Source organism: Xyrauchen texanus, chromosome 25, assembly GCF_025860055.1.
Source record: "Xyrauchen texanus isolate HMW12.3.18 chromosome 25, RBS_HiC_50CHRs, whole genome shotgun sequence".
Classification (NCBI taxonomy): domain Eukaryota; kingdom Metazoa; phylum Chordata; class Actinopteri; order Cypriniformes; family Catostomidae; genus Xyrauchen; species Xyrauchen texanus.
Genome location: NC_068300.1, coordinates 34,431,777 through 34,444,138, shown reverse-complemented (window position 1 = coordinate 34,444,138; position 12,362 = coordinate 34,431,777). Strand labels below are relative to the sequence as shown.

At 35.9% G+C, this 12,362-nt stretch overlaps 1 protein-coding gene across 1 annotated transcript; it reads right to left on the bottom strand.

Moving 5' to 3' along the window:
- Nucleotides 1-1,514: 1,514 nt before the first annotated feature.
- LOC127618474 (cysteine and glycine-rich protein 1-like) lies at nucleotides 1,515-12,010 on the bottom strand. Its single transcript, XM_052090940.1, has 6 exons — nucleotides 11,836-12,010; nucleotides 8,605-8,714; nucleotides 5,644-5,812; nucleotides 5,437-5,566; nucleotides 5,156-5,249; nucleotides 1,515-3,748 (listed from the first exon to the last, which is right to left on the bottom strand). The coding sequence occupies exons 2-6, from the start codon at nucleotides 8,711-8,713 to the stop codon at nucleotides 3,672-3,674; spliced, it is 579 nt and encodes a 192-aa protein (XP_051946900.1). The 5' UTR covers nucleotide 8,714; nucleotides 11,836-12,010; the 3' UTR covers nucleotides 1,515-3,671.
- Between the last annotated feature and the right edge of the window lie 352 nt (nucleotides 12,011-12,362).

Below are 12,362 nucleotides of genomic sequence, written 5' to 3'. Positions count from 1 at the left end.
AGCTTCGGCCACTGGGGACAGTGGTTAAAATTTCGGTACACACAGACCGATATCAGCATCAAAACTTTTGACCGACTTTTTCCAAATTTATAGTGACTCTGCAGTAGCATATACATTTTTCATCAGCCTAAGATTTTTAAGCCGTTTTAGTCTTTATTGCAATTAGAAAAGTGGTCAATAACTGTGTCTGTGATATGACATACATTGTATATTTGGGTGCACCAGTGCTGTGTTGTTGTCTCCAGCTTGCAAATATTGCGGTAGCCAGGGTGACAACCTTTAAACAGGGTCAGGAGGGAACTTAAAATGTAATGACTTATTCAAGGGTTATAAGGGACTTCCCAAAAGGGAGTGACTTGACATGACTGGTAGTGTCAGAGCATTTATCTTTCAGGCACAGTGAAACTGAATGAGCGTGTAACTCAAACTGCATATTTGACATTGTATGATGGTTAGGTTATGAAAGTTTTGCATGTGATCAAGATTATTTAAATGGAATGCAGTTACATTCTACACATACTCGAATGGTTTGCCTAAAAAGGAAATTTCTCATTTAAAATTTACCATGTTGTTCCAAACCTATATGAATTTCAAAAAACAACATTTGCTAAAAAAAATTATTTGAATTCCTGGTTGTTTCTCGTCAACATCCGACAATCCGACTCAAACAGAATATTTTATTATAATTTTGTACTTTTTTTAAGCTTTAAAGTGTGGCACTATCCACTGCCATTGTATTAATAAGACAAATATTAATTAAAACATCTCATTTTAATTCACCCTCATGCCACCCCAGATGTGTATGACTTTCTTTCTTCAGCTGAACGATTTTTAGAAGAATGTTTCAGCTCTGTAGGTCCTCACAATGAAAGTGAATGGGGTCCAAAACTTTAAAGCTCCAAAAACACATAATGTCACCATAAAAGTAATACATAAAACTCCTGTGGTTTAATACATGTCTTCTTATGCTATCTAATCGATTTGGGGTGAGAAAAGACCAAAATGTAACTTATTATTTTATTATTACTAACTATTTTTACTGTTCATCTTGATATTGCAGACTCTAGGCACAATCATGATTATAGAAGGTGCAAGTGAGCTTTAAATCATGATCACCAAGAGACTGCTGATGTCAAGATTTAGAGTTCTCACCCAAAACCGTTTAGATCACTTCAGAAGACCACTGGAGTCATATGGATTACTTTTATGCTGCCTTTATGTGATTTTTGGAGCTTCAAAGTTCTGGTCACCATTCACTTGCATTGTGAGGACCTACAGAGCTGAAATATTCTCCTAAAAATCTTTGTTGTGTTAAGCAGAAACAATAAAGTTATTAACATCTGGGATGACATGAGGGTGAGTAAATAATGAGAGAATTGTATTTTTGGGTGAACTATGCATTCTATCAAAACTGATCCTTCACATTCAACAAATAGAGCTTATATATTTTATCAACTATACTTATAATTCAGACTTTTATCCAATAATTTAAGGATGAAATAATAATAAAAAAAACACTTGTATAATTGACTCAAGACACCATAATTGTGCATATTGATACTTTTACTTGCTATTTCTTCTTATTAAAGTACATGCAAAATGTGATATTGTGTGATATTAAAAACATTTGACAGTCTTTGAAATAAAAGTGATCATATACAGTGGCCCCAAAATGTATCTAGACACTATGCCTTTGTTTTAAAGAGTAATAAATCAAACCAAATTTCTAGCCTCAAACAAATGAAAAGTATATCTTTTGTTTTATTACTTAAATTCCAACGTGTTGCTTGAACAGTTTGCTATCTCTCATAAATTCCACTTGTTTTCATGTTTTGTTACTTTTAGAAGTGTCTTAATACTTCTGGGGCCACTTTAGCTAGTGCATCTTAAGACAAGACATTTAAATCTTGCATGCTTTGAATAAAGCTAAAGGGAACATTCTTTACAGTGATTAAGCTCTGGTATGTCGACCCAATATACGGAACAGACATCAAACAGAGGAAAAGTAACATTACCAGATAGCTCAAGTGCCACTAAATCTGTGTGATTACCTTAGGTGAGTAGACAAAAGTGTTAATCCCATGCTTTGTTTAAATAGTTGACATTCTTCCAAGTGTTTGGTAATGTTCTGGAGTTAAGAAGAGATGTTTGTGGGTTTGAAAACAATACAATTATTTTGAAATGCATAATGTGACATCTCATTATGATTGAGACAGACCACTGATACATATATAGAACTGGATTGCTCATGACGTCATATCAGTGAAGCCACTGTGCCACCATATTGCTCTGGCCAAACATTCCAATGTCCCTATTGACTTAATAGGAAATCATCTAATTTTGGCGAGTACACATTAGTCCTTCAATCACCGATTTTATGTCTGGAAACTTAATGTACATCCCTACAATGCAAACGGCCTACACATGTATTTAATTATTTAAAGTTGGGAATTATTACTTCATCAGCGAACAGATCAGCTGAATGTAAACAAGTCCAGAAAAACAGAGGTAAGATACAAACAGACATTTTCAGACTCATTTATTGTGATCATCGAAGTGTTAAGAGTTACTAGTTTTATATTTTCATCAAAAAGTGCCCTGTTCTCGCAGTCACTTGAATAAGAGCGCGCGCTCGCTCCCTCTGTCATGCGCACAGCGGGTGTTGAGATTGAGGGAGACGCTCAAAGCAAAGCTGGTTCAAATTAAACCGATGCTTTAGATTTAAATGGCAAACGAACTCATAATTTATGATATATATCCATGTATGACAACATGCATATCCCGGGCATTTTAGGCTAATTGAAAATCACGGTTTGACTTTTTTAACAACCTTCTGAGGCAAACGGACATGTTGGCACCCCCAAAACAAGCAAATATTACAGCTTTTCATACTTATATTACAACTTGTGGACAGTTTTGCCGCTTCCTGTGGTGATTGTTGGGCTATTCTACCCAGTGTTCAGTTTAACATTGTGTCAGCGATCCAGTTCTATATATAAAGTTTCGAGCAGAAGAAATAGAAATAAGCCTTGGGTCAGCTTTATGCTAAGCTAAAATGCTATTTCTAGCCATTTTACATGCACATGTTAACAGACACGATCATATTTTTTTTTATCAAGAAATTCACGTTGGATAAATTTCTTTTTTTTAGTTAGACCTTTGATATTAGGGCAAAAATCTAATTCTTGATAATAATTTTGAATTATTTTCCTGTAAAAATCCTTAAAACATGATCAATTTGATTTATCTTGTTTTAGAAACAACAACTGCATAAGATTTTAAGGTTTTGCAGAGAATGAATTTTTAACATGTGTATTTTGTCTTACTGTACTGGCAGACTTTTTATAGTCAAAACAAGTGAAAAAAATCAACCAGTGTTGAAGAAGTAATCCAAAGTATTTTGACTAAATTACTGACCTTGAGTAATCTAACGGAATATGTTATAAATTACATTTTACAGCATGTATTCTGTAATCTGTAGTGGAATACATTTCTAAAGTAACCCATCTGGACTCAAGTTTCCCTCCCTTGTGATTGACACGTTTCCTGTTTGATGACAATGGCACGCACTCACTTGCCCTGTACACACACATGCACGTGAGTAGGTAGTTTTCAGGTGCTTATGCAGAAACTTATGAATAAGGGATGTGGGGTAAATTGTGTTTTGGTGTCTATTGAGTGTGTGACAGTGCTCCAGATCCTTGACCATATCCAAAACCTTTTGGACCAAAGTTTTTGGCATAACAACCTGTGCAGAGCACAAAATGAGTTAATACGATGACAATCAGAGAAAGAATGACAATGACAAAAGGCCTCATTTATAAAGACGTACATGAAATGATCTTAAATGTGAGCATACGACAATATCCTAAATGTTCCTACAAATTATTTATAAAATGTCTGTATGCACGGAAAACTTTTTCTATTTGCATCCCATTTCATTTAGCGCAATTCATCTTAAAATCATGCTGACTCCACTTACAGAACGCCAACAAATGTCCTAAATGGTGAGACAGAATACAATAAAGGTGCATGGGCAAATTATTAATTTGTTCTTTCATTCATAAGGAATGTTGTTCTGAGGTTGGCAAGGCTTTCTGACATGCTGAAGTGCAACAACCATTTTCTGTTCAACAACCTGTTCAACAACTCATCATTCATCAATCATGTTATTAATTTTCATCATCAATTGATCATAAATCTATAGATTTACCAAGTTTAATGTAAATCCACATCATTTTTCAACCATTGTCCATATCCCACTGTTCTCTCCTGCTCACTCTTGCTTTTGATTATGCTGCATTTTAGTCAAATCATGCGTTTTTCTTTATGTCCAACAGCAGACAAGAGTCTGAAGGATGAATTAATGAAATTAATGAAAAAACTGCTCATTTATTGTGTAAATGAGCAGTTGGGCTATAAACATATTCTGTTGGATATCCAAAATAATTTACAATACACATACGTAATCTTAATAAGACCACATTCTGACCCATACTGGAATATTCTTGTTCAAATGTGCTCACTCATTTTCAATAAATTAAGTCAGTCACTGACTTCTCATATTTGCATCATTATAATTGAAGTCAGCATGAGGATGAGCAGAAAAAACATTTGTATACACGCTTGTCACAGTTGACATATGCATAAGAATATTTTCACACGGTTTCTGCCTTTATAAGTCCAGATTTGTTCCTCCTTTTGGCATAAGACCAAATCCATGGAATTTAGGATAAAATCTGATTGTACATATGTTTTATAAATGAGGCCCAATATTTAATTTTTAGAAGAAAATGTGAGTGGTGCTTGCTTTTGAAAAATTCATCACCAAGATGCTTAAAAATGTTCTGGGTGGTTGCAAGGGCAATGCTATGCAGTTGTTAAGGTATACTGCATGGCTTTTAACATGTTGCTAGGATATTCTGGGTGGTTGCCAGGGCAGTGCTATGCAGTTGCTAAGGTATTCTGAATGGGTTTTAGTATATTGCTAGGTAGTTCCTAGGGTGTTCTGGGTGGTTGCCAGGGCGATGCAATGCAGTCACTAAGGTATCCTGAATGGCTTTTAACATGTTGCTAGGTAGTTGCTATGGTGTTCTGAATGGTTTAAATAGCAAGCACCATTAAAAAAGAGACAGGATAACACTGAATATTTTGCCTTTGCAGTAGATTTCTCCATCCTTGTCAGCCAAAGTTGTGGACTCAAGCCCTTTTCCACACTTAGCACATCGAAAACAAGCCTTATGCCATGACTGCACAGGAAAAAACAAAAAAGCTCAATTAAAATCATATTCGGAGATTTCAGAGTCACTCATAAATACAAGCACTATGAAACATATGGCCAAGCTAACTGTCAGTAACAAAGGACATACATGTTGTTAAGTTTATTTTAGAGCTCCACAACTTCATTTCCTCCAGTCATTTATGCTTTTGACTTACACTTCCTGCGCCTATGATTTTCTCAGCCGCATAGACGGCCTTGCTACATCGCGGACAAGCATCAGAGGCACCAAACTTTTGAGCAAACTTGGATGTGTTGGGATTGTTGGTTGGCCGGTGTGTTTGAGGCCTGCAATGAAGAGACAAAATGCAGCATAAGGTGTGGAGCAATTTTTGGAATAAAAGTGTACAGAAGTGATTTCTTACTCATCAGGTTTTATGCCCAGTGATTCTCCTTTGTCCATGCTCAAAGTCCCTGCACCAGCACCATAACCGTAGCCTTTAGGCCCATATTTTTTGCCATAACAAGCCTTGCAGTAGATCTCATTCTCATGGACGGCCACAGTAGTGCTGTCTAGATTTTTTCTGCACACCACTGAAACAAGAAAGATAAGAGAATAACATATATATATATATACATGTAAATATATATACACTTATCGGCCACTTTATTAGGAACACCTGTACATCTACTTATTCATGCGATTATCTAATCAGCCAATTGTGTGGCAGCAGTGTAATGTATAAAATCATCCAGATACGGGTCAGGAGCTTCAGTTAATGTTCAAATCAATCATCAGAAAGGGAAAAAAATTATCTCAGTGATTTTGACTGTGGCATGATTGTTGGGGTCGAGACAGGCTGGTTTGAGTATTTCTGTAACTGCTGATCTCCTGGGATTTTCACACACAACAGTCTCTAACAGTCTCAACATTCTCCATTTTACTCCAAATGGTGCAAAAACAAAAAACACCCAGTGAGCAGCAGTTTTGTGGATGAAAACGATTGGTTGACTTGTTCAAGCTGACAGAAAGTCTACAGTAACTCAGATAACCACTCTGTACAATTGTAGTGAGCAGAATAGCATCTCAGAATGCACAACATGACAAACCTTGAGGTGGATGGACTACAACAGCAGAAGTTCACGTTGGGTTCCACTTATGTTAGCTAAGAGCAGAAAACTGATGCTGCAGGCGATGTTTTTCCTATCATCTGCTGTCCAGTTTTGGTGAGCCTGTGTCCACTGCAGCCTCAGTTTCCTGCTCTTAGCTGAGAGTAGTGGTACCCAGAGGGGTCTTCTGCTGCTGTAGCCCATCCGCTTCAATGTTCAATGTGTTGTGTGTTCAGAAATTATTTACTGCATAGCACTGTTGTAAAGTGTTGTTATTTAGGTTACTGTCACCTTCCAGTCAGCTTGTACCAGTCTTATGATTCTCATCTGACCTCTGTCATTAACTAGCCATTTTCTCACCATTCTCTTTACACTAGAGATTGTGTGAGTGAAAATCCCAGGAGATGAGCAGTAACAGAAATACTCAAACCAGCCCGTCGAAATCACTGAGATCACATTTTTCCCCATTCTGATGGTTGATGTGAACATTAACTGAAGCTCCTGAGCTGTATTTGCATGATTTATAAATTACACTGCAGTCACACGATTGGCTGATTTGATATGCGCATGTATAAGTTGATGTACAGGTGTTCCTAATAAAGTGTTCAATGAGTGTGTGTGTGTGTATATATATATATAAAGAAAACAATCAGATGGGCTTTACAAGACTCCAAAAAATATATTAGATATAGTAAATTTGTTGTTTTGAGTATTGTTTTGTGTTATTAGTAAGTTTGTCTTACTATAAAACATTCCAAACTGTTACATAAAATGATAGAATTTATATAATTAGCATATATTCTGTTATCAAAATTATCAAAAGACAAACAGCAGGTGGCGCCAGAGAATAATCTTTGCCTGAAAACAAATCTGCAATCGTTTAAAAAAAAAGACTAATATAAACAACACCTGACTATGGCTGTTTAATTCTGTTGCACTCTCTCCATCCTAAATAGGTGTTGAAATTAAAATTAATGTATCCCAAATCAGACTATATTGAAAATAGCCAAAGGTGCCCATATGTGCAAGCTTTTTCAGCTAATGTTGCCAACAACCCCTTGCGCAAATTATGAAGAGTTTGTTACGATTCTGTTTCGACATTCCAGTTGAAGAAATGTGTAAGGAGTGTGAAGATGAGGCTGCCAGAGCGGGTTTTTTTTTAAAATGTAAGTACCTAAATGTGAAGTAATAAATGACTTTAAGGTAATATGTAGCTATTTGCTAACGCTTAGGCTACATGCATATATAAACTGTACACAACAAGGAGGGCTGTGGTATCAAGATTCAATAGAGTGCTGAGTATGATAACGGATAAAAAACAAAACAAAAAAAAAACATGTAATTTTTACCACAGATAAATTGATTTTGAACAATAATTTATAAACCGTGAAAGACCAACCAACAGTGAGCTCAGAGTTTGTTCAGAGGTATATTCCTTTGTTGAAGACATCAGTCTGTGTTATTTCAACTTCATTGTTTTGAAATATTGTTTCATAGTGGAATCCCTGGTGAACAACTACACTACACATGATCCAGCAGAGAGAGATCCACCAATCAGAAACGTGGCCAACAAAACCCGCCAAACATGTCCAGCAGTGACCACCACTTCCATGATCTACTTTGAATGACGCAATCGACTCAGTTTACCTACATACTCAAAGGCTCAATCTACTTATATACTTATATATATACAGGGTATATATATATATATATATATATATATATATATATATATATATATATATATATATATATATATATATATATGAATATTTTTCAGTAAACTTAAAATATATTGTTTCTATCAACAACCTAACATTTTTTTTTATATATTCCTAAGTTTTTTATTCAATTACGTCATTCGCAATGCATGGGATTGTAGCTCATGCCCTCATGAAAGACGGTAAGTACACAGTTTTATACCTTTGTCTTTATGTCCGATATTCAAATTATTTTTTTTTGTTTCAAATCAAAGTTTATACAGTTTTGAATTTTTACTTCCAGCTAAGAGGCCGTTCTTAAAGACACACACATGTAAAAAGGTTCAGTCATAACTTGACTTAAGTTAAGCTGGGTGCTGTTCCTGTTCCTGTCACTGTAGAAAAGATAAACAATAATATAACTAAACAGACAATTTGATATGTTCTGTATAAATCGTATGATATTTTAAAGTGTGTCTTCCCTCCTTAAAGTCTGTTAAAAAAAAAACATTGAAACACTAAAATACAGGACCAGCTGCCCATGTAATTTCATTTAAACACAGGAAAGATATTTACTGCAGAGGAAGCAGGATCTGTGGAAGCTCCGCCCGTCACATTGCACTTCCTCTGCAAAGTACACAGTTTTCTGACAGCAGCCACATTTGTTTCCTCCCCCAAGAGGCATACTGTAAAACACACATACATACACAGTAGGTCAGATAATTGAGTATGTTACTGTTTGCATGTGGAAGAGTTTGTACAACATGCATATTGTATTTATGTATGGCTGTTCTTTAGCATAATGAAATGGAAAGATCTGTTTATATAGGTGACAACAAACAGTATTCATACAGCCCAAACTGTTTTTTTTTCTTCTTTCATTTACAAGTATGCTTATGCAATAATTGGATCAGAAACACATTTGTTCTGTTTTCAGAGAATATTGCTGCCTTCTGAAATGTAGATAGCATCACCACTGCACTCCATTCAGCTGGAATCAGCAAGATCTAACTTTAATGGGATATTCCCCCTTCCAAAAAAAAAAAAAAAAATGAAAAAAAATCATAATTTAATTTAGTTCAAAACTGGTATGACTTCCATGGAACAAGTGTTCAGGTGCCTCATTCACCATTCACTTTCATTATATGGAAAATAGATGCAATGAAAGTGAATGGTGACTGAGGCTGACAGTCCCTAACATTCTCCTTTTGTGTTCCCTGGAAGAAAGAAAGCCATATGAGAAATCAAAGAACCAACACAAAACAACACAAAGCAAAAAAACACACAACACTAAGCTAAAAACAAATCAAAATAAAACAAAACGCAAAAAACAAAACAAAAATTTAGCTGCAAGCAGCGATTAATGGGGTTCAAGCCTTTAAGGTCATTTAAGTACATATGTAACAGATTTTAAGTATTAATTATACAGTCTGTTTGCAACTAAAACAATTTTAAAGTGCCTTAATTTTCTGAAACATCAGGTTTGGGAGCACAGAGACATGGTAGAGTTTTAACAATTTAAGGAAAGTGGCCACCCCCTTTTTGTACGTTTTGGCGTAGAGTTGCAATGGTGCAGCGAAACTTCAAACTTTTTTGATAATTATTAATATTGGGACTCCAGAGAATCTTTCTGCACTGGTTTGGTTCCGATCGGATGAATGGCCTGGGACTAGTTTGAAAAAGTAATAATCTAAAATATTTAACAAATGATTTAATTCACACCAATGGTTCTTGAGGCAAAGTTGTTCAGAAAGTGTCTATCATATATTATAAATAATGTGTTTCTTTGTGAAAAACAGCCATACATACATCTATTTACACACATTTAAAACGCGATAGCGCCTCCCTGTGGCCATTTTTTTGCTCACATTTTGCGCAGACATCTCGGGCCAAGAGACACATTTCGTTTGTAACCCTATTTCATTTCGATACAACTTTTTTAACCTTATCAAAAAGCTGCTAAAAGTTGATTGGTCAATGGTGGCCATTCTTTTCAAGATATGCGATTGTCCTCATAGGACTTGATGGCACCTTGGACAAAAGTTTCATTGTTAGAGACAGAGTGCAGTTTTTCTGTGTGTCCTCACAAGGACCTCATACGTACGTGTACCAAATTTGCTAATAATATCTCTATCTGTTAAAAAGTTATAACCGTTTTAGTAAAAGTGGCCACACTCTTTACGTACGTTTTGGCGTACCGTTTGATAATAAATCAAAAGACTCTGCTGAATATTTCTGCGCTGGTTTGGTTCTGGTTTGGTTCTTTCTGCACTGGATTGGCATAGCCAAAATTAGAGGAGCTTAAAAGATCCGCCAAGACGCAAGGAATCACTGGGAATTTTTTTTTAGTTTCTATCCCTTACGGTTCAAGAGTTATGGCCCAAAATGTGATATATTTTTCACTATAGCGCCAACTATTGGCTGATTAGGCCAATTCCATGCATATGGCTAACCAGCTGGTGTACTACCATCCCTGAACATTTCAAGTCTCTAGGCCTTATGGTTTGGTTTGGTTCAGTTTTAGGGCAGAATCATAATAATAATCCTGAAAAAACAATAGGGTTTCTAGCCCTTCAGTCTTGAACCCCTAAAAAAAACACAAAATGTAAAAAAAATAAAAAATATAAAAATACAACAAACAACACAATAAAACAAAAACAATTAACCAAGTATAGGAACATGCTGCCATCAGTATACTGTATATTACAATGAGTCATTCCTCCCTTATCTGCTGGTATTGCTCAAAAATGTCTCAATGAATTTGTCCATAAAAGGGCTTGTTCGACGTAATTGAGACATTCCTGCATAGTTCTGCTGCCTCCAGTCTAAACCTGGCTCCAAACATATTAGATCATCTAGGATGTGAGGAAACGGCATGACTCGGCACAAAGTCACAAATGCAACCGATAGTCTTTAGAATTAAAACTTATTGAAGGCCATTTCCTTTCTGTTACAAATTTCCCTTCCTTGTTCTTCTGAAGCTGTTGCAGAAGGTCATAACAATGTGATAGATAGGCTTGTAGCCAGACTTGCAATAATACTGTTAAATTGTTTAAATTTTAGCAGTTGCCAATGGTGAAATCTGCCTCAGATCCTTGATACTACAATTTGTTGATGCCTACAAATCCACCATGCTGTGTTAGTCTTATTTCCATATAGGGGAAAATGCAGTCACAATATGAGATATGTGTCTCAAAGCTTGCCCACAGAATCAACCACAGCCAAGTACCTAACTGCTAAGTTGAGTTGCGTGCCATTTTTTTATAATAATAAAATACTAAAGTAGGTTACCGTTCCCACAGGCATATATTTAATATTGTGTGGAACCAGATATCTGTTCAAAGTCTTCTTTGATAACACATCTAGGTTGTTAGTGAAGAATCCACTTTTCCAAAGACTTTCTCAGACTGCAGGATTTTCAAAATCCAGTTATTCCAGCAGAAGACAAGACTAGACATGTCACATTCCTGATTCTAGATCAGAAAAGTCAGGTTTTTGTTACTGTGGTAGAGAATAGAACTGTATATGCTATGCTAGATTATGCTTTTCATATTACACAAGTGACATTTTTGTGCCTTTGTGCATGTCAAGAATTTGTCAGCTGAGCATAACCAATGAAGTTCTGATGGGGTTGAAAGAATTCAAAGACTTTCAGGATTAAAACAACAACAGACTTGAAGAACCTGAAACGGTTGCATTGTTTGTAGCCTCACACATGTTTGAAGTAAAATCATACCAGAGAAAGAAGAAAACATGAAAAATACGTGGTCAGAAAGAGATTGAAAGAATGTGTCAAGAGATTCTTACCTGGAGTAATGTTCTCGTAGGTACGTGGATATGGACAGAAGCTCAACAGAATTCCAGATGTGGGGACAGGAATAGCTTTTTCTTTTCTAACACAGCTAACGGTGGAGTCTGTGTCAAAATTGAGTACAGGAGCTCTGGGGTGGGGCCTGTGAGGGAAGTGAGTCAAACTATGTGCTGTGGTGGGAAGCTAAATGAACAGTGCTACCTCATGACCTGAGCTCTGTGTGTGTGTATGTGTGTGTGTGTGTGTGTGTTTACTTGCGGTTCCTCTGCTGAACTGAAAGACACACATTCAACCTCTCTTACTCTGAAACATGAGAAAAAAATCCAAATAAGGTCTAAGATATTTTGTGCATTAATTGGAATATTCTTTACTGGTGTGTGTGAGGGAGATATTGGGTCTTTATTGCAAAATAAACCCTGACAGGTTAATCAGGTCTTCAGTATCACCCTGAAGGGGTTTATTTTGAGATAATGGTGTACTGTGAATATAAAATGTATTACGTTGCTACTTAACAAATAAATAA

Excerpts from the sequence above, each read along its gene's own strand:
- LOC127618474 (XM_052090940.1), bottom strand. The coding sequence starts at position 8,713 with ATGCCTCTTGGGGGAGGAAACAAATGTGGCTGCTGTCAGAAAACTGTG. Across the intron at positions 5,250-5,436 it reads AAATCATAGGCGCAGGAAGT|TCATGGCATAAGGCTTGTTT; the intron begins GTAAGTCAAAAG and ends TTTCCTGTGCAG. Across the intron at positions 3,749-5,155 it reads TGGAGAAATCTACTGCAAAG|GTTGTTATGCCAAAAACTTT; the intron begins GCAAAATATTCA and ends TGCTCTGCACAG.